This window comes from Acipenser ruthenus, chromosome 36 (genome assembly GCF_902713425.1).
Source record: "Acipenser ruthenus chromosome 36, fAciRut3.2 maternal haplotype, whole genome shotgun sequence".
Taxonomy (NCBI): Eukaryota; Metazoa; Chordata; class Actinopteri; order Acipenseriformes; family Acipenseridae; genus Acipenser; species Acipenser ruthenus.
Window position 1 is genome coordinate 3,585,890 of NC_081224.1, and position 27,940 is coordinate 3,613,829.

A 27,940-nucleotide genomic window follows, 5' to 3' on the forward strand; every position below is an offset into this window, starting at 1 on the left:
TGGACTGGGCTGCTGGTAAAAACGGCACGAAATCTTCAGTCTCACCTTCGCTGCTTCTTGGTCCAGGTTCTCCCTATGCCTTCCACGTGCGGCATTGAGGTAGACTGATTCAGAGAGCCTGCAAAACATTAAGATGGGCTTGTGTGAAGTCTTGGAAAAATCAACGAACAACAACAAACAGTTGAATCAGCCACTCTGAAAACGCTTCTGTCCTCACCTGGGCTGGAGCGGCTGGGGGACTGAGGGGAGGCGAGCGTCAGGAACGGCTGCCTGAAGATGAAGGCAGGAGAGCCGCTGGAACAGAGAAGGAGCACAGCCGGGATTATCATCTTCACAACCCTTCACAGCAAATCTGCACGTTTTTTTATCCATGCTTTGTACTATTTCTCATGCTTTTTCAATGGTTATACTACGCATTTACCAGGGTTTACCACAGTTTGACTTGTTTATTAATATGCTTTACTATCCAATGGATGGGTAAACCATTCAGAATGATACCACTGTGTTGCTAAGCAGATGCAGAGCTTGATTCAAGGGAAGCAGGGCACCTGTTTAATTTAGACTGAAACTGAATTTCTTTTCCATACGTTTTACTTGTTATATAAACAGAATACTCCATGAATGTTCATGGAATGCTGTGGTTATTTCATGCTATAATACAAAACCTGAAGCATTATCACAGCACAAACTGTGAAAACCAATCCTGATATTACGCACTGTAATTTACACTGATATTACGCACTGCTGCTGTGTAAAACAACGTGATGTTCACAACGCTGTAATTCCATCTCGTTTTCTTGCTTTTATGTCTCCATCAGATCCCCTTGACGAGTCTACAGCGTTATAGCACACAGCCTGTGGTCTGCTAATAAGATGAAGGGTTGAACTATACCTGTTGCTGTTTCCACTGGTCGGGCTAGTGCACTCGTTCATCCCCGACACATCTGCAAGAACAAGAGACAATAGCGGGATTCAGAACGGACAGCACACTCCCTTATGCAGGTTTACTATATTAAAAGCACAGCAAAGTATAATATAGCATTGTAAAAGCATAAGCAAGTATTGTAAAGCCCAAAGAGGTATGGTAAAGTATATGAAAAACCATGCTATAGTAAACGCATAGCATAACCAAGGGAAAAGCATGTGGAGAAAAGTGAAAAATTACTATGGTAAACACCAGGGCTGACGTCAATATTTCATGTACAGTTTGTGTGTGGTTTAATGATCTTTTAACAGAGTGCAATAGTAAGAGTTGAGGGGTGAGAATGAGGGGATCCCCATTACCTTCCAAGTCCAGAGGCTCTTTCGGATTAACGAATTCAGGCTTCCGGATTTCAAACCACCAGAACAACTCCGCCATGAACGTCATGATGTTCACCTGCAGAGGACAGAAGGAGGAGTCAGACTGGATTAAAAGAGTCTCAGAAACCCTGCAGAGGACAGAAATCAGACTGGATTAAAAGAGTCTCAGACCCCTTGCAGAGGACAGAAATCAGACTGGATTAAAAGAGTCTCAGAACCCCTGCAGAGGACAGAAATCAGACTGGATTAAAGAGTCTCAGAACCCCTGCAGAGGACAGAAATCAGACTGGATTAAAAGAGTCTCAGAAACCCTGCAGAGGACAGAAATCAGACTGGATTAAAAGAGTCTCAGAAACCCTGCAGAGGACAGAAATCAGACTGGATTAAAAGAGTCTCAGAACCCTTGCAGAGGACAGAAATCAGACTGGATTAAAAGAGTCTCAGAACCCCTGCAGAGGACAGAAATCAGACTGGATTAAAGAGAGTCTCAGAACCCCTCAGAGGACAGAAAGAGTCGTCAGACTGGATTAAAGAGTCTCAGAACTCCTGCAGTGTTTACAGGAGACCCCTTGCTTTACCTTTGCTGTATCCTATGTTGTCCATATCGCAGCTTTATAACTTTTTTAACATAATAACCCATATATATATATATATATATATATATATATATATATATATATATATATATATATATATTCACACATCACTCATCACAAGGTGAATAATTTCTGAACTTTTACTAGAAAGAGAATTTCTCTTACACACATTGCAGTGTATCTAGACCATGCTCCGTCCTGCAACGATACTCCACTCATTTCAATCTCCAGCATTGTTTCAGAGGGGGATACAGACCCTTCCAAAAACTAGAACCACAATCTAGCTCTCCAGTATCTCACACTCTCCCTCCCCCTTTTACATTAGCAATGCCCCTTACCTTGAGCACTGGTGGAGTGTAGAGCAGGTCCTCCAGCGCTAGGGGGCAGCAGCTCCCGAGGCACTCCTGACAGAACTCCTGTATCAGCTGCAGATTGTAGAGGCTGTCGGCCACAGACATCGTCTCCTTCAGGCAGACATCTTTCAAGGAGAAGACAGGAAGGGGGAAAAACATTAGGAGATTACAGAATTGTGCAGCCTCTTAAGAACTGCCCACACCAGTTTTAAAGAGATGTCTAGGATCAATGCAAGTTTAAAGAACTGTGTAAAGATAAAGGAAGGATTTCATGCAAGCATTGCAGTTCAGTTCTTACAAGGAACGCGTGAAACCCATCCTTGCATAGTCCTGGCTTTAAATTTGCAATCATTCTATTGTTTGTCTTGCTTGAATCGAGCAGAATCCTTGTGTTTTTTTACTGGTAAGTGTGGAAACTAGGAGAGAAGTCATTATACCCAGTGCTGCAGCAGAAACAAAGGCAAAGAGTGGACAAATCTGGCATGATTTGTAGAGTTTAAAATTGATAAATTTGGATGCTTTGACAACAGTCTTCTGAGCGGATCAAATAAAAAGAGTCAAGGTTTTTTATGCCAGCAAGGGAGACTCGATGCATCCTCTAGTTCTAGCTCTTATAAGTCCTTTGGTTCTTCCCTTGTTTTTAAGTCCTGTCAGTTAACAGACGATTCTGCACAGAGTCTGACTTCAACAGAATCATTCGGGTCTTAAAGGATCCCAGCGATTCAGCATCTACAACACGACTAGGCAGCCCATTCCACACCCTCACCACTCTCTGTGTGAAGAAGAGTCTCCTTCAGCAACATGACTAGGAAACCCATTCCATCCCCTCACCACTCTCTGTGTGAAAAAGAGTCTCCTTCAGCAACATGACTAGGGAACCCATCCCATCCCCTCCCCACTCTCTGTGGTTGAAGAAGAGTCTCCTTCAGCAACATGACTAGGTAACCCATTCCACACCCTCACCACTCTCTGTGTGAAGAAGTGTCTCCTTCAGCAACATGACTAGGAAACCCATTCCATCCCATCCCCACTCTCTGTGTGAAGAGTCTCCTTCAACAACATGACTAGGTAACCCATTCCATCCCCTCACCACTCTCTGTGTGAAGAAGAGTCTCCTTCAGCAACATGACTAGGTAACCCATTCCATCCTCTCACCCCTCTCTGTGTGAAGAAGAGTCTCCTTCAGCAACATGACTAGGTAACCCATTCCATCCCCTCACCACTCTCCGTGTGAAGAAGAGTCTCCTTCAGCAACATGACTAGGTAACCCATTCCATCCCCTCACCACTCTCTTTGTAAAGTGACTCCTTCCCTCTCTTCTAAGTCAACTATCAATTTCCAGCTGTAGCCCTGGCTACTGTACTAGGGTTAACTAGGGTCAATATTTGAAAAGGTTTATTCTTATTTGTTCCTATTTTTTTAGGGGCTAAATCAGTGGCATTTATTAAAGGTGTATGCCTTAGGCAGGTCTTAAAGGGATCATTACTCTACCTTCCAGGTGGAGGATATCAGGGCAGTAGTGGTGGACGGCCGCAGCGATGGCACATCCGTTTGAGAGGTCCTTCACCCCAGTGACTGCTGGGAAGGTGGGCGTCTGCTTGGTCATCATCTTATCCTTCCTGTAGCGGATCTGCCCAACAAGAGAGGGAGCGGGAGGAGAGGTGGAAGAAATCAGCACAGCGTACCATCCCTGAGGAACCCAAATCCAGGGGGTTTGTTTCAACTGGGAATTAATTTAAATCTGCACTGCTTTCAGTGCACATTACACAGCATCCAAGCATAAATAATTGGCACTCCCAGTAATCATGAGGGACCAGTAAGCCTCTTTAAAACAGCCACCCTTTTGTACTGGACATCTGTATTTATCCCTTATATGCAATGGCCATTATTGAACTACACTGCAGGGTTAGAAACTCACACTAGCCCCGCTCACCTGGTCCTGGGTTTTAGAGCTTCCCTTGTTCAGGAATATCCTTGAGATGGACAGGAGTTTGAACAATCAGGCCCCTACTAAATCTGAACTGATCACACTTACCAGAACACGAATAAGTCCCCAGGTTTACTAATAGGAGTTGTTCATGACGTTACAGGGAGTAAACATTTATTTAATAGCAGCCTGATTGCTCAGTTGCTCAAACAAATCCAGGACTGGGTGCAGCAGGGCGAATTTAATCCTAAAAATGAAGGGGATTGCACTGGACTCAAATCTGAAGCATTCTCCAACTAGAAACTGGGACTAGAGCATTCATCTTATCTACAGTGCATGCATTACAGCAGAGGATCCAAACTTCTTGAATGCTCGCTCTCCCCCACCCCACCCTCTTACATTTCACACCCCCTGACCTCCCAGTCTGAAAACCACTGCCCCCCTGAATATCTGATTTGTTTATAATGAGGAGCCCCAGTGCAGGTTCATTTCTATTGTGTATCACAGCAACACTGAAGACACCAGCACACACCACTGAACCACAGTGCTCACAGAACCACAGGCCAGACAGTGCTGTCCACTAACAGCGCTGAAGAGCATTCCAAAATCACAAAGGACAGCCAGCCTGCCTCAGCATGCAACGCCATGGAAGGAAATCATATTTCATGATGTAATGTTAATGCAGCAGGCTTTGCAAGACACCAAACAGCATGGGAGAAATTATTTCAATTTTTTTTTTTTTTATGGAAAAAAGGAAAAAGCAAGATCGATACTGTATTATTCCAAAGAAAAGCTATTACTAGGACTGAATATTGTCATTTCTTTTTTCTTGCTTTGTTGTGTTCAGTGAGATCCCCCCACTTCTGATCACAACGACTGCCATTCACACACAGTGTAGCAGTCACGGGGGGCTGCCCTCCTAACTGATATAGAAACACCACCGCATACACTTCTGATCAGTACACTTTAAAATCACACTTTAAGAGAAGCACCGATTTGATCATTGTGGTGGAGATGAGGGCAAAGGAGAGAAAGATTTGTTTTGTGTTGTTTAATCAACACGCTTTTAAAAAGAGAATCACTCAGACTGGGTATCTGCACAGCCCTTGGTAAATTATCTTTGGTCACTGTGATTCAGGCAGGCCCGGGCACTGGCAGATCTAATCTCCTTGTGCAGGGCTGCCTTGCAGCGTGCTCGCGGGGCACCAGAGCAGCGTGCTCGCGGGGGCACCGAGCAGCGTGCTCGCGGGGCACTGAGTATTTAAGGTAACCGTGTTTACAGCAAGCTTCCCTGGTTCACTGCACCTGTTGTTATTTGCAGAGGAGCCCCATATCAGCCCCCCAGTTGCTTCCAGTGGTTCTAGATTAATACTGACAAGCGACAACTCAATTTGAGTTGCTCAGAGGCTACAGTGCTATAGCTGTCTGCTCCAGATTGATATTTCACACGATACCAGTTAACAGAAAAGAATGCATTGTGAGTTTTCCTGGTTTTTTATTTTTATTTTTTTTAAAAAGGAGACTGTCTGTCAGACTTTCCTCAAACATACATTTATTCAGGCAGTGTTTGTTTTTTGCACACTGTACAATGTAAAAGACATGAGTTTGTAAAAGACATGTTCTGTAGAACTTTGGCAAACCTATACTATGTACTTGGTTGAAAAGGAATAATACAGTATGCATTAGAACCAATAATAATAATAATAATAATAATAATAATAATAATAAATAAAAAATCAGAAATCGGTCTCAGACCCCAAAGAACAAAAAATGAAAAAAAAGGGAAGTACTTCCAAAGAAACGAATTAATTGAGAATACGTTACCACAGGAGGCTTATTTCCAGACTCCTTCAAACAAAAAGCGATGGCATGCTGGATGCAATGGCAAAGAAAGGAGAAGCGGTAAATGCCACGAACGCAGCCTGAGCCACCAGAGAACAGGGGGAGGGGAGGAGGAGGCACGGGGCGTGGGGACAGGGCCGTGGCCCAGTGTCGCACACACACACGCACGCACACACGCACGCACACACACACACGCACACACACACACCCCTTTGCTGCTCTCTTAGCTCATTTCATTGGATTACAGCTAAACCAGATCTACTTTAACAGCGGCAGACCTGCCTACCAAAACATTTTGAAGTGATTTCTCGCAAACCTCGTTTCGCAGTACACTCTTAAGGCCAGGGACCAAGGAAATGTGAGCATAACAGTTTAGTCAGTTTACTTGGCTAGTAAACACTGGATTGAAAAGGTTAACCATTCTATCTGTTGTTTATTTAGCTTTGGTCTAAGGAAAATGTCATAACTGATCCAAATCAAGTGGCAAAAAGAGTTCCAGCACGTTGCATCCGAGTTTTCAGAGCTTTCGAAAACAGACGGTGCTTTTCCAGCATGCTGGTCTCACGAGAGAGGTCATTAACACAGGCATGAATACTGAAGCAGGTTTATATTGGTGTCAACAGGAGAAATGCAGGACAGTAAAGAAAGTGGCGTTAACTGTGAGATGATCTTTAAATTGAGGTGGCCTCAGGTTTTACTTTATTTTAATTATATGTAATAATGTTATATTTAGATGCGGAAGGGTTTAGATCACAAAAATGAAAACTATTTAGTTAAGGAGTATGCCTGCTGATATAATTAGTATGAAGAGCCAGGCAGTTCAAAGAGACTTAAAAACATTTAAAAACTAATGTTCTGGTGTGTCGTACAAGTAATTATGCACAAATTAAACGTGACTCACCTTTCAATAAAGCAGAAACCAGCCTACAGCCTCATTTTCACTGTATTTTTAATTATTTTTTTTATTGTATGTGGTAATGTTAATAAGCGGGTCAGTAAATCACAGGCAGCTGGCTTAACAGAGTTTAAGAGCAATGTTATTTAGATGTGTCACTGGTTAGGTCATTACAATAGACCCCACAGACTGTGAAGAGGGGTCTGTGTGTCTGGATATCTGAGAGAGTCAATCTCCATCATCAGTGCTGTTAAAGACTGCCTGAAGGGTTTTACTCTGTACAGCTCTACCTCCGCGGGTGAGCAGCTCTATCTGCACACTCATCGAATCTGTCTGGCCAGTATTGTTGGGAGGCGAGACCTGGTACTGACAGTACAGTTCCTGCGTCAATGTGTTGAGTTAATGTACTGTCAGGAAACCCAATGCAATGGTCTAAGAGACAGGGCACTACTGTGTGTCAGGACTAATGAGCTCTCTTCACTGATGGGAACGTTACTGGACAGAGAAAGAGTCCGATAAAGGAGAGGATGGTGGGATTGCGTGACACTCCAACCGTTTGTTATTCTTTTCAACATTAACATAGTGGGAATGTTAGGCTGTATTAGACTGCAAGGGAAACACTTTGTACACTGACTATGAAAAAAAAAACCACACGCCTCTATGCTGAACACACACACACACACACACACACACACACACACACACACAGTTTATATAGTACATAATGATGAAGAAAAATAATTCTTAAAAATAAGGCGCTATTTTAATATTTAGCACCAGCGTTTCGGCTTTCCCCTTCTTCAGATGGCAGAACCATAGAAAGAGCTGGGCAAACTGATGATGTAGTTTGAGTTTGAAACTTTCAAAAGTAAACAACAACAACCTGGCTTCGCTCTACCTGGCTTCGCTCTACCTGGCTTCGCTCTACCTGGCTTCGCTCTACCTGGCTTCGCTCTACCTGGCTTCGCTCTACCTGGCTTCGCTCTACCTGGCTTCGCTCTACCTGGCTCGCTCTACCTGGCTTCGCTCTACCTGGCTTCGCTCTACCTGGCTTCGCTCTACCTGGCTTCGCTCTACCTGGCTTCTCTCTACCTGGCTTCGCTCTACCTGGCTTCGCTCTACCTGGCTTCGCGCTACCTGGCTCGCTCTACCTGGCTTCGCTCTACCTGGCTTCGCTCTACCTGGCTTCGCTCTACCTGGCTTCGCTCTACCTGGCTTCTCTCTACCTGGCTTCGCGCTACCTGGCTCGCTCTACCTGGCTTCGCTCTACCTGGCTTCGCTCTACCTGGCTTCGCTCTACCTGGCTTCGCGCTACCTGGCTTCGCGCTACCTGGCTTCGCTCTACCTGGCTTCGCTCTACCTGGCTCTCTCTACCTGGCTTCGCGCTACCTGGCTCTCTCTACCTGGCTTCACGCTACCTGGCTCTCTCTACCTGGCTTCACGCTACCTGGCTCTCTCTACCTGGCTTCGCTCTACCTGGCTTCGCTCTACCTGGCTTCGCTCTACCTGGCTTCGCTCTACCTGGCTTCGCTCTACCTGGCTTCGCGCTACCTGGCTCTCTCTACCTGGCTTCGCTCTACCTGGCTTCGCTCTACCTGGCTTCGCGCTACCTGGCTCTCTCTACCTGGCTTCGCTCTACCTGGCTTCGCTCTACCTGGCTTCGCTCTACCTGGCTTCGCGCTACCTGGCTCGCTCTACCTGGCTTCGCTCTACCTGGCTTCGCTCTACCTGGCTTCGCTCTACCTGGCTTCGCTCTACCTGGCTTCGCGCTACCTGGCTCGCTCTACCTGGCTTCGCTCTACCTGGCTTCGCTCTACCTGGCTTCGCGCTACCTGGCTCTCTCTACCTGGCTTCGCTCTACCTGGCTTCGCTCTACCTGGCTCTCTCTACCTGGCTTCGCGCTACCTGGCTTCGCTCTACCTGGCTTCGCTCTACCTGGCTTCGCTCTACCTGGCTTCGCTCTACCTGGCTTCGCTCTACCTGGCTTCGCGCTACCTGGCTCTCTCTACCTGGCTTCGCTCTACCTGGCTTCGCTCTACCTGGCTCTCTCTACCTGGCTTCGCTCTACCTGGCTTCGCTCTACCTGGCTTCTCTCTACCTGGCTTCTCTCTACCTGGCTCGCTCTACCTGGCTTCGCGCTACCTGGCTTCGCTCTACCTGGCTTCGCTCTACCTGGCTTCGCTCTACCTGGCTTCGCTCTACCTGGCTTCGCTCTACCTGGCTTCGCGCTACCTGGCTTCGCTCTACCTGGCTTCGCTCTACCTGGCTTCGCTCTACCTGGCTTCGCTCTACCTGGCTTCGCTCTACCTGGCTTCTCTCTACCTGGCTTCGCTCTACCTGGCTTCGCGCTACCTGGCTTCGCTCTACCTGGCTTCGCTCTACCTGGCTTCGCTCTACCTGGCTTCGCTCTACCTGGCTCTCTCTACCTGGCTTCGCTCTACCTGGCTTCGCTCTACCTGGCTCTCTCTACCTGGCTTCGCTCTACCTGGCTTCGCGCTACCTGGCTTCGCGCTACCTGGCTTCGCTCTACCTGGCTTCTCTCTACCTGGCTTCGCGCTACCTGGCTTCGCTCTACCTGGCTTCGCTCTACCTGGCTCTCTCTACCTGGCTTCGCTCTACCTGGCTTCGCTCTACCTGGCTTCTCTCTACCTGGCTTCGCGCTACCTGGCTTCGCTCTACCTGGCTTCGCTCTACCTGGCTTCGCTCTACCTGGCTTCGCTCTACCTGGCTTCGCTCTACCTGGCTTCGCTCTACCTGGCTTCACGCTACCTGGCTTCGCTCTACCTGGCTTCGCTCTACCTGGCTTCGCTCTACCTGGCTTCGCTCTACCTGGCTTCGCTCTACCTGGCTTCGCTCTACCTGGCTCTCTCTACCTGGCTTCGCTCTACCTGGCTTCGCTCTACCTGGCTCTCTCTACCTGGCTTCGCTCTACCTGGCTTCGCGCTACCTGGCTTCGCGCTACCTGGCTTCGCTCTACCTGGCTTCTCTCTACCTGGCTTCGCTCTACCTGGCTCTCTCTACCTGGCTTCGCTCTACCTGGCTTCGCGCTACCTGGCTTCGCTCTACCTGGCTTCTCTCTACCTGGCTTCTCTCTACCTGGCTCTCTCTACCTGGCTTCGCTCTACCTGGCTCTCTCTACCTGGCTTCGCTCTACCTGGCTTCGCTCTACCTGGCTTCGCTCTACCTGGCTTCGCTCTACCTGGCTTCTCTCTACCTGGCTTCGCTCTACCTGGCTCTCTCTACCTGGCTTCGCTCTACCTGGCTCTCTCTACCTGGCTTCGCTCTACCTGGCTTCTCTCTACCTGGCTTCGCTCTACCTGGCTTCGCTCTACCTGGCTTCGCTCTACCTGGCTTCGCTCTACCTGGCTTCGCTCTACCTGGCTTCTCTCTACCTGGCTTCGCTCTACCTGGCTCTCTCTACCTGGCTTCGCGCTACCTGGCTTCGCTCTACCTGGCTTCGCTCTACCTGGCTTCGCTCTACCTGGCTTCGCTCTACCTGGCTTCGCGCTACCTGGCTTCGCTCTACCTGGCTTCTCTCTACCTGGCTTCGCTCTACCTGGCTTCGCTCTACCTGGCTTCGCTCTACCTGGCTTCGCGCTACCTGGCTTCGCTCTACCTGGCTTCTCTCTACCTGGCTTCGCTCTACCTGGCTTCTCTCTACCTGGCTTCGCGCTACCTGGCTTCGCTCTACCTGGCTTCGCTCTACCTGGCTTCGCTCTACCTGGCTTCTCTCTACCTGGCTTCGCGCTACCTGGCTTCACGCTACCTGGCTTCGCTCTACCTGGCTTCGCTCTACCTGGCTTCGCTCTACCTGGCTTCGCGCTACCTGGCTTCGCGCTACCTGGATACCTGGCTCTCTCTACCTGGCTTCGCTCTACCTGGCTCTCTCTACCTGGCTTCGCTCTACCTGGCTTCGCTCTACCTGGCTCGCTCTACCTGGCTTCGCTCTACCTGGCTTCGCTCTACCTGGCTCTCTCTACCTGGCTTCGCTCTACCTGGCTTCGCTCTACCTGGCTTCGCTCTACCTGGCTTCGCTCTACCTGGCTTCGCTCTACCTGGCTCGCTCTACCTGGCTTCGCTCTACCTGGCTTCGCTCTACCTGGCTTCGCTCTACCTGGCTTCGCTCTACCTGGCTTCGCTCTACCTGGCTTCGCTCTACCTGGCTTCGCGCTACCTGGCTTCACGCTACCTGGCTTCGCTCTACCTGGCTTCGCTCTACCTGGCTTCGCGCTACCTGGCTTCGCGCTACCTGGCTTCGCTCTACCTGGCTCTCTCTACCTGGCTTCGCTCTACCTGGCTTCGCTCTACCTGGCTTCGCTCTACCTGGCTTCGCTCTACCTGGCTTCACGCTACCTGGCTTCGCTCTACCTGGCTCTCTCTACCTGGCTTCGCTCTACCTGGCTTCGCTCTACCTGGCTTCGCTCTACCTGGCTTCGCTCTACCTGGCTTCGCTCTACCTGGCTCTCTCTACCTGGCTTCGCTCTACCTGGCTTCGCTCTACCTGGCTTCACGCTACCTGGCTTCGCTCTACCTGGCTCTCTCTACCTGGCTTCGCTCTACCTGGCTTCACGCTACCTGGCTTCGCTCTACCTGGCTTCGCTCTACCTGGCTCGCTCTACCTGGCTTCGCTCTACCTGGCTTCGCTCTACCTGGCTTCGCTCTACCTGGCTTCGCTCTACCTGGCTTCTCTCTACCTGGCTTCGCTCTACCTGGCTTCTCTCTACCTGGCTTCGCTCTACCTGGCTCGCTCTACCTGGCTTCGCTCTACCTGGCTTCGCTCTACCTGGCTTCGCTCTACCTGGCTTCGCGCTACCTGGCTTCGCGCTACCTGGCTTCGCTCTACCTGGCTTCGCTCTACCTGGCTTCTCTCTACCTGGCTCTCTCTACCTGGCTTCGCTCTACCTGGCTTCGCGCTACCTGGCTTCGCTCTACCTGGCTTCGCTCTACCTGGCTTCGCTCTACCTGGCTTCACGCTACCTGGCTTCGCTCTACCTGGCTTCGCTCTACCTGGCTTCGCTCTACCTGGCTTCGCTCTACCTGGCTTCGCTCTACCTGGCTTCGCTCTACCTGGCTTCGCTCTACCTGGCTTCACGCTACCTGGCTTCGCTCTACCTGGCTTCGCTCTACCTGGCTTCGCTCTACCTGGCTTCGCTCTACCTGGCTTCGCTCTACCTGGCTTCGCTCTACCTGGCTTCGCTCTACCTGGCTTCTCTCTACCTGGCTTCGCTCTACCTGGCTCGCTCTACCTGGCTTCGCTCTACCTGGCTTCGCTCTACCTGGCTTCGCTCTACCTGGCTTCGCTCTACCTGGCTTCGCTCTACCTGGCTTCGCTCTACCTGGCTTCGCTCTACCTGGCTTCGCTCTACCTGGCTTCGCTCTACCTGGCTTCGCTCTACCTGGCTTCTCTCTACCTGGCTCTCTCTACCTGGCTTCGCTCTACCTGGCTTCACGCTACCTGGCTTCGCTCTACCTGGCTTCGCTCTACCTGGCTTCGCTCTACCTGGCTCGCTCTACCTGGCTTCGCTCTACCTGGCTTCGCTCTACCTGGCTTCGCTCTACCTGGCTTCGCTCTACCTGGCTTCTCTCTACCTGGCTTCGCTCTACCTGGCTTCGCTCTACCTGGCTTCTCTCTACCTGGCTTCGCTCTACCTGGCTTCGCTCTACCTGGCTTCGCTCTACCTGGCTTCGCTCTACCTGGCTTCGCTCTACCTGGCTCGCTCTACCTGGCTTCGCTCTACCTGGCTTCGCTCTACCTGGCTCTCTCTACCTGGCTTCGCTCTACCTGGCTTCGCTCTACCTGGCTTCGCTCTACCTGGCTTCGCTCTACCTGGCTTCGCTCTACCTGGCTTCTCTCTACCTGGCTTCGCTCTACCTGGCTCGCTCTACCTGGCTTCTCTCTACCTGGCTTCGCTCTACCTGGCTTCGCTCTACCTGGCTTCGCTCTACCTGGCTTCGCTCTACCTGGCTTCGCTCTACCTGGCTTCTCTCTACCTGGCTTCGCTCTACCTGGCTTCGCTCTACCTGGCTTCGCTCTACCTGGCTTCGCTCTACCTGGCTTCGCTCTACCTGGCTTCGCTCTACCTGGCTTCGCTCTACCTGGCTTCGCGCTACCTGGCTTCGCTCTACCTGGCTTCTCTCTACCTGGCTTCGCTCTACCTGGCTTCGCTCTACCTGGCTTCGCTCTACCTGGCTTCGCTCTACCTGGCTTCGCTCTACCTGGCTTCGCTCTACCTGGCTTCGCTCTACCTGGCTTCACGCTACCTGGCTCTCTCTACCTGGCTTCGCTCTACCTGGCTTCGCTCTACCTGGCTTCGCTCTACCTGGCTCTCTCTACCTGGCTTCGCTCTACCTGGCTTCGCGCTACCTGGATACCTGGCTCTCTCTACCATGCTATCTGAAGAAGACGAAAGCCTAAACATTGTAGCTAGTTATTAAAATAGTGAGTTTTCAGTTAATCAATGACTTTACTTCTTCATGAAGTATTTCTTGTCACTGATGAGTAACCTGTTGGATCCTGATTCTCCTCGAATAGAGAGAGGTTTGCTGGTTTTGCTGGAAACGCTGTTCAATTCTGTGTTCTCAATATATGAAGAAAAGTAGCTGATAACTGAAAACTCACTATATTAATAATTAGCTACAACATTGTCTTCAAATTACAATAAATCACTTTTCTTCTTCATTACATACAACATACATTACAATTAATTACATCTATGCAGGCTCAATATTTTACACTTCCACAGATGTTCCAGTGTCAAAGTCTGTCTGTTTTTTGTACTAGAGGAACACAAAAAGGCTTTCCACAAGGCAATGTATCCACACACCTTACTCTTGAACTACCCTGCAAAATTTAACTTGGTATCACCCAGGCGTCCCACAGTGGCTCATTTGAAAGGAATAAACCAAAGCCAGAAGCAAGTAGGGGTGAGATATTTCGAGAGGTGGTACTATACAGTCTGTGGTGCTATGTATTATGTAGCAGTAGTCTAGACCCTCGAGTCTCCTTGCCCAGCTTATCGTTATTTAAACATTGCTGCTGCTGACACACCACTGAAAGCACACAGGGGGGGGAAGCAGGTAGCTTATCAAGGATGCGCAGTGTGTGTAATGAAGATTAGAGTCGTGACAGAGACAGAGACAGAGAGAGACAGAACTTACAGGAACAAGCTTCCAGTACCAGCGGGTTGGACACTGCCACGGGAGAAGCAAGGAGGGAGGTCAAAGGTCAAGGTGGAAAGGAGAAAACAGGACAGGCGTTAGAAGCAACCACAAGACTTTTCACCGCCGTTGTTTTTATTTTTTATTTTAAGGATAACCTCGGATTTGATTTTCCATGCTGGCATTCACGGGTACTATAACAGGAACCTCCTTGCAAAGTTTCCTCAAATTCAGACTAGCGTTTAGACACAGCCATTCGCGTGCTGTCACAGACCTGAGCACTTTAATAATGAAAAAAGATATGCTAACTAAGGCAGGAACACGGGGCACTCTGTGAGGGGCAAGGGGGCTTGTTGAGACCCCATTAGTGGCCTGTCTCAAAAGCGCCCCCTACAGGTCCACCAACACCAGTGGCTAGTTCCATAAAACACAGGTATTTCCCACCTTGAATGTTTCTTGAGTAGAATGGAATCCGCTTAACTTTTTCTTAAGTAGTTTTCTTAAACCCAATACTCTGAAGTCCTTTCAGGTCTTTCCCCCCCCACACAAACGAACCACCCATTCAGTTAATTCCCCATGCTCCAGCGTGCCCCCCTACACATGCTCCAGCGTGCCCCCGTGCCCCCCTACACATGCTCCAGCGTGCCCCCCTACACATGCTCCAGCCCACCCCACCCCCCATGTGGAGCAGCGCGGGCCGGGCCTCACCGACGGCTGTGTCTGCAGGTCCGTCCCCGGCAGGTGTCTGTGTGTCTGCTCTCGCTCCGTGCCCTCCTGTAACTTGTGAATCAGCTGGAAGACAGAGACAGCAACGTGTCACTGAACACTCGCAGCTGGGGCAGCTAGTATTAGCATCAGCATCACTGTTAATATTATTTTTTCTACTAACTAACACCATCACAATTTCTATTGCTAGAATTACTAACTAATAGTATTATAACTTATATTACTACTTCCATTTCCATTTCTAAGTCTATTGTTACTGTGAATACTATTATTATTATTATTATTATTATTATTATTATTATTATAACTACAATTACTATTATTACTATTGCTATTATACCTACTACAGTGATGAAAATCCATTGCACAGCAGTTTGATCCATTCCTGGTTTTACTCAGACACACCTGAGCTTGTTATCTACACACTGGGGCTAATCAAGCTGGTATTATTGTTACTATTAATACTATATGCATTCTTACTATTATAACTGTTCCATATGTAAGACTATAATTACTGTTATTACTGTTATAGCTACTACTAGTATTGTTACAGCTGCATGGATTCTTATTAGCATTATAAACTGTTCCTTTCAGAGCAACAACATGCCAATAGAAATTTTAAAAGCTTTAAAAAAGAAAAAAAAAAAAAAAAAAGATACTCTTGGCCCCTTCAGGTACACAAGGAATTTAGTGCTTGTTGTTCAAACGGTTTCTTCTTAAAATACATTTGAGAGCGACTCGGGTATCACGAGGAGGAAACTGACCATTTGGGTGACCAGATCCAGCCTGTCTGTAATCTTAACCCTTTCGGACACCTCATTGCAAAAATAAGAAAGTTAGTATAATTATTTATGCCTTGTACCTCGAAGGGTTAGAAGGTTGAAATGCCTCCCCAGTCTGGCTGCACAGACCTCCCCTGTTATAAGGGGAGATGGCGGTCAGTCTGGCTGCACAGACCTCCCCTGTTACAAGGGGAGATGCTGGCCAGTCTGGCTGCACTGTCTGGGTGCTGGCCTTACCTTGTTTACCCAGAAGAGGATGGCGTACTCCCAGGGGACTGGCTGCAGCTTGGAGGGGGCAGAGCCGCTGTCTGAATCCACCCCGCCCACACTGATCTTCACTGAGCTCATCGTCTCCATGGCGAAGGCTGACATCAGCGCGTCAATCACAGCCAGGTGCGCGCTCTGCAACCGAGAGAGAAAAAATAGCAAGAAAGACACAGTGAGTTTAAATTCTCATTTGAACCTGCAGTCAGTGAGCTAAATAATAACAAGACTCCCAATGCAGGGCACTGCGAGCTAGTCCAGGTTTTAGATTCATTCTGCGAGTTCAATAAGAATAAGAATAATAATAACAACAACAACAACAACTCCAATTGCAGAGCAGTGTGAGCCAGTCCAAGTTTTACATTCATTCTGTGAGCTGCTTAACAACAGCAGCAGCAGCAGCAGCAGCAGCAACAACAGCAACACTCCATTGCTGAGCAGTTTGAGGTTTTACTGGCAGTTTAATGAGCTTCATTAATATCTCAGGGGTTTTGCTGTAAAAACAGTTAAGTGACTTACAAGAAGTTCCCAAAGCCTCCACTAGGGGTCTCTGTAGCTGCAGAGCCAGGATGAGGCCATGCCCCCTCCCACCCCCTCTCCCTCCCTTTGTTTTAATGCAATGGAAGGCCAGCCTTGCTCGGTGAGCAAAAATCCAGAATGCTTGGCAATTCAATACCGGGCAAACACATGCACTCTTAACCTACTTTCACTGCAACGCTTACTCATCACTGCCAGAGAGCAATGAAATGCACAGAAATACCTACCCAGCGAGGGAGAAGAAAATACGAAATAAAACACTGCTTAACGTACATACATATCCCGTCATGGGCTGGAAATGCATCCTGAAAAAAACACACCACCATCCACAGTATATAAATAATAATCCTGTAACAATTATCTTAGGGTATGTGTGCATGTTATATGTATGTATATGCCCAATGCATCATGGCTGGTTCTGAGCTATAAAGGGCTCAAGAGTGCATGTAAGTCTTGGGCTGTGTTAGAGCGGAGTAACATCATTACAGGATTAGCTTCACTGAGCCTCCTAATGCAATTAAGGTGCCCTGCAGTTAAATATGCAAGCCTGATCCTATCATGGCTTTGAGAAAGTGCACAGTCAGAGAGCGGCCAGACCAGGTGGAAAACGCAGCCTGTGCAATAACAGACCGGCTTGTCCCAGTGCAAATAACCAGAGGAAAGGAGCACACACACTCAAAATACACACACTGTGCAATAACCAGGGGAAAGGAGCACAGACACTCAAAACACACACACTGTGCAAATAACTAGAGGAAAGGAGCACACACACTCAAAACACACACACTGTGCAAATAACCAGAGGAAAGGAGCACACACACTCAAAACACACACACTGTGCAAATAACCAGAGGAAAGGAGCACACACACTCAAAACACACACACTGTGCAAATAACTAGAGGAAATGAGCACACACACACTGTGCAATAACTAGAGGAATGAGCACACACACACTGTGCAATAACTAGAGGAATGAGCACACACACACTGTGCAATAACTAGAGGAAATGAGCACACACACACTGTGCAATAACTAGAGGAATGAGCACACACACACTGTGCAATAACTAGAGGAATGAGTACACACACACTGTGCAATAACTAGAGGAAAGGAGCACACACACACTCAAAACACACACACTGTGCAAATAACCAGAGGAAAGGAGCACAGACACTCAAAACACACACACTGTGCAATAACTAGTGCAAATAACCAGAGGAAAGGAGCACACACACCCACACACACACACACACCCATGCAACAGCGTTTTAAGATCGCATTGTCTCTTGGTTTGGATGGAATGAGGAAGCCTGTTCAGTGCTAGGCAGTTAGGATTCTCCAGGCAAGTTCAAAGCCAGGTAAACACAGATACAGAGAAAAATGAGAACTCAAAATATTGTAGCAATCCAGAGCTCTCAATGACAACATACAAAGATAACGTGGTGGACGGGGGTGGACTTGCAGTTACTTGCTCTCTAAAGCGCATACAATATTAGTTTGATTTTTTTTTTTTTTTATCGTTATTTTATCTTTTAAACTGTGCCGCGGTGAGGGTTAGGTTCATGTATTCTTCTGAAAGCCGGTCGGATCGTTGAAGAGCAGCACTTGAGTTCACAGCCCTGGAGTTGACTAACCTCGTGTTCAGGAAGGTCAGGATTTTTTTTTACTGGCACTTGATCAGTGCTATTACTGGAATGCACCGAGTCATTAGGTGATTGAAAATGATGAATACACAGTATAGATTGTGCAGGTCTACATTTTGCAGGGTTACGGAATACAGCCCCATTAAAATAATTGTATCCAATTACCCTAACATTGATGCGATACAGCCCCCCTGAAATTACTTATAATATATAGCAGACCCTGATATTGATGCGACACAGCCCTCTGAAATGTCTTTATTATATACAGCAGACCCTGACAGTGATGTGATGAGAATTATTCTTTTTAACTATATATTATTAAAAATATATCAAATACAGTAGAGTGCTGTGGAAGATACAAGCTGATTTAAATGATATTTCATAAAACGTTTTACAGAACATTTTATAAACTTGGATATTAGCTTGCATCGTGCAGAACCCTACACAATATTCTATAGGTTATACTTTTACCTAATAATATTTGAACAAAGGCTGCTTGATCTGCATTCAAAATTTCTTTCTACAGCAGAATTTACAAATGACTGCATCTAAAAATGTCAAATTCATAAATGACTTCAAAAACAAAGTGTTCAAAATTTGATGGTGGTGTTGAGAGCTGTACCTCCGAGAAATGTATTTGCTGCATTGATGCGGTTGCAATTCTAATGGTTTTCTAACTGAATATAAAGAATACAAGTAGACGTTCTCTGGGGATGCCCTTGTAAAGAGTTTCTAAAGCAGCGCGCCTTCGTCCTGCCATTCAGAACTCCTTGTTTACAAGACAGCTTGTTCTCAGGTGTCCAAACCCTTATCTCTGCACACTCACAGTATTCATGAGGTAAAATCACTACAATTAACTAACCCATGGAAAAAACAAACAACCCCTTCAACTCGTTTTACATCTGATCCCAAAGGTCCAGCCCATTGTAGATTCCCTATGTCTCACAAAACAAACATCGTAAATAAAACAAACACGTTCGCAGAATTCCAGAAACATCCTGCATTCCACACACCTGGGGCAGGTGAGATGACAGTGAAAATGATTCCTTATCACACACACACACACCCACACACACTGAGACTTCTCTCTTTTGTAGGGAATTCCTCCTGATCTAATGAATAATCCAGGTTAGCAGCACACAGTCTAATCATTAACTCTGCACTGTTCCCTACCCAATGCAAAGTGCATCCCATAATAATCAGTGAAACATTTAGAAACATTTCCCACTCTTTTCCCATGCCTTTACCATGCTTTTACCATAGTTCACCGTGTTTTTGCTTGCCTATGCTTTAACTGTAATTTATTACACTTTACTATACTCATCTGTGCTTTACAATGCTTACCTATGCTTTATTACACTTTACCACACCTCTCTGTGCTTTACAATGCGTACGTATGCTTTCACTATTATTTATTGTACTTTGCTATTCTTTTTTCAGTGGGAACTTTTATAAGGGAGGAATCTAGGAAGGAAGCGGGGGGGGTGGGAGCACTAAATCCAGCAGCTAGACGGAGCACAGTAATTCACTAACACCACCTGCAAACACACAGATCTCATCGGGGTACCCTTTTAAAAGCACTGCTGAGACTGTGGCAAGGAGGACAGTATCCAGGGGGGACACTGCAGACTACAGAAGCGTTCTTTCAGAAGGTCCGCACGGTATTAGGGTCACCACACTGTGTTTAGTGTACTATGGGTTGTTTTGGTGCTGTAAGAGATGTAAGAGATGAGTGTTTGAGTTGCATAGCTACTGTACAGGGCTCAGTGGTAATGTGCCAAGCCTACACCAAGCTCAATACACAGAGGATTCAGAAAAATGCTCCCTCAAGTACAGTCAGGACAACACTGCTGCAGTACGAGGAAGAAGTTTGTCCAGAACTCAGCTTAGCAGAGCTCAGATTCCAGGGCAGGGGGGTGCCTTTCTTTGATCAGCCCCCCCCCACCCCTTCCTTTCAAACTAATTACTGCTAGCGCAGTGCAGGGCAGGGCAGTAAGCAGCTTGCCCCCTCAGAGAGGCTGTGGGTAATGAGTGGAAGAGCCGCGACGAAGCAGCAGATCTGTGACAGGGTAACCCCTCCTCAGATATACCAGCCTGGGACAGCCCGTCTCTCAATCCTGCCTCTCTGCACACGTGAATTACAACTGCAGGGAAATTGTGTAAAACTTATATAACCGGTATGTGTGTGTGTGTTTGTTTTCTGTCAAGTTCAGTGCTAATCTGAAGTTAATAGTGCTGAAAATCTCTGTGTGAATGTGCCGAATTCACAAAGAAGCAGCAGCAGCAGCTAGCACCCGGGGATCAACCCACTCACTCGGAATGAAAAACCAAAAGCAACTGCGTGATCAAACATGTGCCAAAACCCTGCTCGCCATTCAGGGCTATAGATTACCAACGAGAAGAGGCCATTCTGCTCATCAGCGCTCATCCGTCCGGTTCCTAGCAGCTGATTGATCTACAAACTGTGTCAAGATCGGGTCTTAAAGGAAGTCCATGATTCAGCATCAACAACATGACTAGGTAATCAGTCCCGTACCCTCGCCACTCTGTGTGAAACAAGGGCCAGAGTCTGGCTCTCAGATTCCAATTGGGATCTGTGCTGTGCTTAAATAAACTTGAGTGATTACACTGTGCGATGCTAAACCCCAAAACTGATCTGGCTTTTAGAAGACATCTGAACTGTGAAAAAAAAAAAAAAAAATAATAATAATAATAATAATAATAATAATAATAATAATAATAATAATAATAATAATAATAATAATAATAATAATAATAATAATAATAATAATAATACTGGTAAAAACTGAATTTCTTGAATCACGGCCTAGGCCAGTTGATTTATTTTTTGACCAGAACCAAGTCCTTCATTCTGGCTGCAAGGTAAAAATGAATATTTGGTGATGCCCCACTGATTTCACACAAGGTCACACACTCACACACACACACACACACACACTTCACTGCATGCAGTTTTAATGACGTCTGAAACCCACTGCAGTTTCTTAAGCCCTGACAATCACATTTCAATTGCTCTCTACCTCCCTCTTATTTGGGTCCTGTCACAAAGACGGCCAGAGTGGGTGGCGTCAGACCAGAAGCAGGAAGGAATACAGACAGAGACGGTGGTGATGATGAGCTGAGTGCAATGGCTGCACTCAGCGTTTATTAACAAATAAAAGGTTTAAACAACGGAATACAAAACAGGACACGGCACTTGCGCCAAAATAAACAGACATACAAAATGACTAAACACTAACGGTGCACGGAGACAGACGAACACACACGGTGAGTACAAACAAAACACTTATTATATTTATAATTACAATTTTACTCCTTCTCTCTCACCCGTTCTCCACTCTCTGAACACCTAAACCACGAGTGACTGAAAATGTGTCTCTATTTATACTGTTTGTGCTGGGATTCAATTACTAATTAATTATTCACTTGAATCCCAGCACGTGAATTAATTCTGTGCAACCCCGTGCTCACATATTACATTTAACCAGCACGTGAAGTGATTTGTGCTCTCCTCGTGCCTAAATACAAATCTACCTTTTTAAATACACGTGAAACACAGACCCGTTTATATCCCGTGTACCAATCTATACACCAACATTTAACACACGCACGCATACATACAACACATAATATGCACACAGGGGCGGGGCACATTGCCACAGTCCTCAAAACACAAACTCAAGCAGTTTATCCTTTCCTTTAACAGCACTGCAAGTTAGAATACTCTGAAACGCAAAGCCTGTGCCATCAAACCATTTAATAATAATAATAATAATAATAATAATAATAATAATAATAGTGACACTAAGCCAGACCACTGTAACTTTATTAGGACCCATCTACCCAACTGGACCTGGCATCACCCTGGTGTGGGGCGTGTTCTCCTGGTATAGCCTGGTGCAGGGCGTGTTCTCCTGGTATAGCCTGGTGCGGGGGAGTGTTCTCCTGGTATACCCTGGTGCGGGGCGTGTTCTCCTGGTATACCCTGGGTCCCTTGATTACTCTGGAAGGCCAAACGAATGCCGAAGTTACTTAGCACCTTTGCGGATCAAGTCCACCCAACAGTTCTGAACTTGTTCCCTGATGCCGTCGGCTACTTTGGTTGATCTCTGGAGTCAGCATCTCCAGCATAGCGTGTGCTGATGCACCAGGGAGGCTGCAAATAAGCTGAACACGGGGCCAATAGGAAATCCACATTACCTGGAGGAAAAACGCTGGAGGCTCATATATTACTGTGAAGCTACGTCTTGGTTGGTCCCCACTACTACACCAGGGGAGACTTGGAGTTTGATACAGCAAAAGTTGCTTCCCTGTATCTTGGAACCAGGTTTCAAGCCACTGGTCCTGAAGAAAAAAAGTGTCTGTGTTCCCCCAGCTTTAGGGTTAATGATGGGCCAGACAGAGCACAGTAATAAGGATGGCACTCGTTAGACAATGAAGTTAGTGCTGTTCAGCTAGTGCTATTCCAATTCCACACGTACCTCCTCACAGGGGCCGGAGTCTGACAGAGCCGGGCTTGTCTACTTCACTTCCCCCTCATTCCATTCAGGAAGTCTGCTGGGACCGAGCCACAAGGGGATGAAAAGAGGACAGGGCTGCGTGACTGAGCAATCTGAAGGAGTCTCTGCAGGGCTGAGCAATCTGAAGGAGCCTCTGCAGGGCTGAGCAATCTGAAGGAGTCTCTGCCGAGGGCTGAGCAATCTGAAGGAGTCTCTGCCGAGGGCTGAGCAATCTGAAGGAGTCTCTGCCGAGGGCTGTGCAACCTGAAGGAGTCTCTGCAGGGCTGAGCAATCGGAAGGAGTCTCTGCTGAGGGCCGTGCAATCTGAAGGAGCCTCTGCAGGGCTGAGCAATCTGAAGGAGTCTCTGCCAAGGGCTGAGCAAACTGAAGGAGTCTCTGCCAAGGGCTGAGCAATCTGAAGGAGTCTCTGCCAGGGCTGAGCAATCTGAAGGAGTCTCTGCCAGGGCTGAGCAATCTGAAGGAGTCTCTGACTCCCCACTGCATCAAATCTACATACCAGCAGTGGAAAAGCCCTCATTGGACTAAGTGTTGACCTTTTGTCTAATTCAGGCCTGGGATGTTATAACTGATCAAAGTTGAAAAATAGTCCTCCACACTGAAACTTCTGAAGACCAAGTAGACACACATTTCGGCTAGTGCCATCTTCTAGTTGACTGCTTGTCTCCTTGATTCGGTTACTTTCAGCAATCTCAGCAATGGGATTTATACGAATGCTAAGGTAAGCCTATAAGAACTAGAAGTCAAATAAACAAACGTTTCAGGGAGTGTTTGGATTTACGCCGAAGAGTTTGTCTACTTGACTGAACATTTTGAAGTTAAAAATAATTTACCCAAGAGTTCAATTCCTTTACATCCACTTCGGAACAATGGAAGTCCCTCTCTCCTCACTTTCACTCCTCCGGGGAGAATCGGTTTTTAGATTCTTTTGGTTTTCTTTCTTTTTTTTGCCAAGCAGGTTATGCCAGACCAGGGCATCGCGCCGACTCACTCACAGAGGGCTGGGTTTGTACAGAGGCTCTGCTTTTCATCTCTAACCCAGGTTTCAAATCGACTTCTGGGTCTAAACGAAAACTGTTCCTCCCCAATACCTCCAACAACTATTTATTAGTTGGCTTAATAGTAAAACCTACAGACACAGGTGTGACGTTTTCATGCTGTGATGAGAAGTGTGATCATTTCAGATTTACCAGGGACCTGATCGGTCAAACTCCAGGTCCTGGTGATTTCAATGATATACCTGAACAAGGGGAGCTCTGAAACAAGACTGGATGCAGCAGGACTAGTGCGTTTCTAACCCTGCTCAAACTCCTGGTCCTGGTGATTTCAATGATATACCTGAACAAGGGGAGCTCTGAAACAAGACTGAATGCAGCAGGACTAGTGCGTTTCTAACCCTGCTCAAACTCCAGGTCCTGGTGATTTCAATGATATACCTGAACAAGGGGAGCTCTGAAACAAGACTGAATGCAGCAGGACTAGTGCGTTTCTAACCCTGCTCAAACTCCTGGTCCTGGTGATTTCAATGATATACCTGAACAAGGGGAGCTCTGAAACAAGACTGAATGCAGCAGGACTAGTGCGTTTCTAACCCTGCTCAAACTCCTGGTCCTGGTGATTTCAATGATATACCTGAACAAGGGGAGCTCTGAAACAAGACTGAATGCAGCAGGACTAGTGCGTTTCTAACCCTGCTCAAACTCCTGGTCCTGGTGATTTCAATGATATACCTGAACAAGGGGAGCTCTGAAACAAGACTGAATGCAGCAGGACTAGTGCGTTTCTAACCCTGCTCAAACTCCAGGTCCTGGTGATTTCAATGATATACCTGAACAAGGGGAGCTCTGAAACAAGACTGAATGCAGCAGGACTAGTGTGTTTCTAACCCTGCTCAAACTCCTGGTCCTGGTGATTTCAATGATATACCTGAACAAGGGGAGCTCTGAAACAAGACTGGATGCAGCAGGACTAGTGCGTTTCTAACCCTGCTCAAACTCCTGGTCCTGGTGATTTCAATGATATACCTGAACAAGGGGAGCTCTGAAACAAGACTGAATGCAGCAGGACTAGTGCGTTTCTAACCCTGCTCAAACTCCTGGTCCTGGTGATTTCAATGATATACCTGAACAAGGGGAGCTCTGAAACAAGACTGAATGCAGCAGGACTAGTGCGTTTCTAACCCTGCTCAAACTCCTGGTCCTGGTGATTTCAATGATATACCTGAACAAGGGGAGCTCTGAAACAAGACTGAATGCAGCAGGACTAGTGCGTTTCTAACCCTGCTCAAACTCCTGGTCCTGGTGATTTCAATGATATACCTGAACAAGGGGAGCTCTGAAACAAGACTGAATGCAGCAGGACTAGTGCGTTTCTAACCCTGCTCAAACTCCAGGTCCTGGTGATTTCAATGATATACCTGAACAAGGGGAGCTCTGAAACAAGACTGGATGCAGCAGGACTAGTGCGTTTCTAACCCTGCTCAAACTCCTGGTCCTGGTGATTTCAATGATATACCTGAACAAGGGGAGCTCTGAAACAAGACTGAATGCAGCAGGACTAGTGCGTTTCTAACCCTGCTCAAACTCCAGGTCCTGGTGATTTCAATGATATACCTGAACAAGGGGAGCTCTGAAACAAGACTGAATGCAGCAGGACTAGTGCGTTTCTAACCCTGCTCAAACTCCAGGTCCTGGTGATTTCAATGATATACCTGAACAAGGGGAGCTCTGAAACAAGACTGAATGCAGCAGGACTAGTGCGTTTCTAACCCTGCTCAAACTCCAGGTCCTGGTGATTTCAATGATATACCTGAACAAGGGGAGCTCTGAAACAAGACTGAATGCAGCAGGACTAGTGCGTTTCTAACCCTGCTCAAACTCCAGGTCCTGGTGATTTCAATGATATACCTGAACAAGGGGAGCTCTGAAACAAGACTGAATGCAGCAGGACTAGTGCGTTTCTAACCCTGCTCAAACTCCTGGTCCTGGTGATTTCAATGATATACCTGAACAAGGGGAGCTCTGAAACAAGACTGGATGCAGCAGGACTAGTGCGTTTCTAACCCTGCTCAAACTCCTGGTCCTGGTGATTTCAATGATATACCTGAACAAGGGGAGCTCTGAAACAAGACTGAATGCAGCAGGACTAGTGCGTTTCTAACCCTGCTCAAACTCCTGGTCCTGGTGATTTCAATGATATACCTGAACAAGGGGAGCTCTGAAACAAGACTGAATGCAGCAGGACTAGTGCGTTTCTAACCCTGCTCAAACTCCTGGTCCTGGTGATTTCAATGATATACCTGAACAAGGGGAGCTCTGAAACAAGACTGAATGCAGCAGGACTAGTGCGTTTCTAACCCTGCTCAAACTCCTGGTCCTGGTGATTTCAATGATATACCTGAACAAGGGGAGCTCTGAAACAAGACTGAATGCAGCAGGACTAGTGCGTTTCTAACCCTGCTCAAACTCCAGGTCCTGGTGATTTCAATGATATACCTGAACAAGGGGAGCTCTGAAACAAGACTGGATGCAGCAGGACTAGTGCGTTTCTAACCCTGCTCAAACTCCTGGTCCTGGTGATTTCAATGATATACCTGAACAAGGGGAGCTCTGAAACAAGACTGAATGCAGCAGGACTAGTGCGTTTCTAACCCTGCTCAAACTCCAGGTCCTGGTGATTTCAATGATATACCTGAACAAGGGGAGCTCTGAAACAAGACTGAATGCAGCAGGACTAGTGCGTTTCTAACCCTGCTCAAACTCCAGGTCCTGGTGATTTCAATGATATACCTGAACAAGGGGAGCTCTGAAACAAGACTGAATGCAGCAGGACTAGTGCGTTTCTAACCCTGCTCAAACTCCAGGTCCTGGTGATTTCAATGATATACCTGAACAAGGGGAGCTCTGAAACAAGACTGAATGCAGCAGGACTAGTGCGTTTCTAACCCTGCTCAAACTCCAGGTCCTGGTGATTTCAATGATATACCTGAACAAGGGGAGCTCTGAAACAAGACTGAATGCAGCAGGACTAGTGCGTTTCTAACCCTGCTCAAACTCCAGGTCCTGGTGATTTCAATGATATACCTGAACAAGGGGAGCTCTGAAACAAGACTGAATGCAGCAGGACTAGTGCGTTTCTAACCCTGCTCAAACTCCTGGTCCTGGTGATTTCAATGATATACCTGAACAAGGGGAGCTCTGAAACAAGACTGGATGCAGCAGGACTAGTGCGTTTCTAACCCTGCTCAAACTCCTGGTCCTGGTGATTTCAATGATATACCTGAACAAGGGGAGCTCTGAAACAAGACTGAATGCAGCAGGACTAGTGCGTTTCTAACCCTGCTCAAACTCCTGGTCCTGGTGATTTCAATGATATACCTGAACAAGGGGAGCTCTGAAACAAGACTGAATGCAGCAGGACTAGTGCGTTTCTAACCCTGCTCAAACTCCAGGTCCTGGTGATTTCAATGATATACCTGAACAAGGGGAGCTCTGAAACAAGACTGAATGCAGCAGGACTAGTGCGTTTCTAACCCTGCTCAAACTCCAGGTCCTGGTGATTTCAATGATATACCTGAACAAGGGGAGCTCTGAAACAAGACTGAATGCAGCAGGACTAGTGCGTTTCTAACCCTGCTCAAACTCCTGGTCCTGGTGATTTCAATGATATACCTGAACAAGGGGAGCTCTGAAACAAGACTGAATGCAGCAGGACTAGTGCGTTTCTAACCCTGCTCAAACTCCAGGTCCTGGTGATTTCAATGATATACCTGAACAAGGGGAGCTCTGAAACAAGACTGAATGCAGCAGGACTAGTGCGTTTCTAACCCTGCTCAAACTCCAGGTCCTGGTGATTTCAATGATATACCTGAACAAGGGGAGCTCTGAAACAAGACTGGATGCAGCAGGACTAGTGCGTTTCTAACCCTGCTCAAACTCCTGGTCCTGGTGATTTCAATGATATACCTGAACAAGGGGAGCTCTGAAACAAGACTGAATGCAGCAGGACTAGTGCGTTTCTAACCCTGCTCAAACTCCTGGTCCTGGTGATTTCAATGATATACCTGAACAAGGGGAGCTCTGAAACAAGACTGAATGCAGCAGGACTAGTGCGTTTCTAACCCTGCTCAAACTCCAGGTCCTGGTGATTTCAATGATATACCTGAACAAGGGGAGCTCTGAAACAAGACTGGATGCAGCAGGACTAGTGCGTTTCTAACCCTGCTCAAACTCCAGGTCCTGGTGATTTCAATGATATACCTGAACAAGGGGAGCTCTGAAACAAGACTGAATGCAGCAGGACTAGTGCGTTTCTAACCCTGCTCAAACTCCAGGTCCTGGTGATTTCAATGATATACCTGAACAAGGGGAGCTCTG

General features: G+C 47.3%; 1 protein-coding gene across 3 annotated transcripts in view; it reads right to left on the bottom strand.

The window, feature by feature from the left end:
• Positions 1 to 27,940, bottom strand: part of LOC117965600 (calmodulin-regulated spectrin-associated protein 3-like) — an 87,967-nt gene that overhangs the window by 11,339 nt on the left and 48,688 nt on the right. The window contains exons 3-12 of one of the 3 annotated variants that reach the window (XM_059008307.1): positions 15,819 to 15,983; positions 14,782 to 14,865; positions 14,074 to 14,106; positions 6,003 to 6,050; positions 3,743 to 3,881; positions 2,237 to 2,376; positions 1,285 to 1,378; positions 893 to 944; positions 218 to 294; positions 46 to 118 (exon numbers count right to left, since the gene is read on the bottom strand). In XM_059008307.1, coding sequence (XP_058864290.1) covers positions 46 to 118; positions 218 to 294; positions 893 to 944; positions 1,285 to 1,378; positions 2,237 to 2,376; positions 3,743 to 3,881; positions 6,003 to 6,050; positions 14,074 to 14,106; positions 14,782 to 14,865; positions 15,819 to 15,983 — 905 coding nt within the window. The remainder of the gene's footprint in view (positions 1 to 45; positions 119 to 217; positions 295 to 892; positions 945 to 1,284; positions 1,379 to 2,236; positions 2,377 to 3,742; positions 3,882 to 6,002; positions 6,051 to 14,073; positions 14,107 to 14,781; positions 14,866 to 15,818; positions 15,984 to 27,940) is intronic. The other 2 variants (XM_059008308.1, XM_059008309.1) reach the window with 2 other exon arrangements.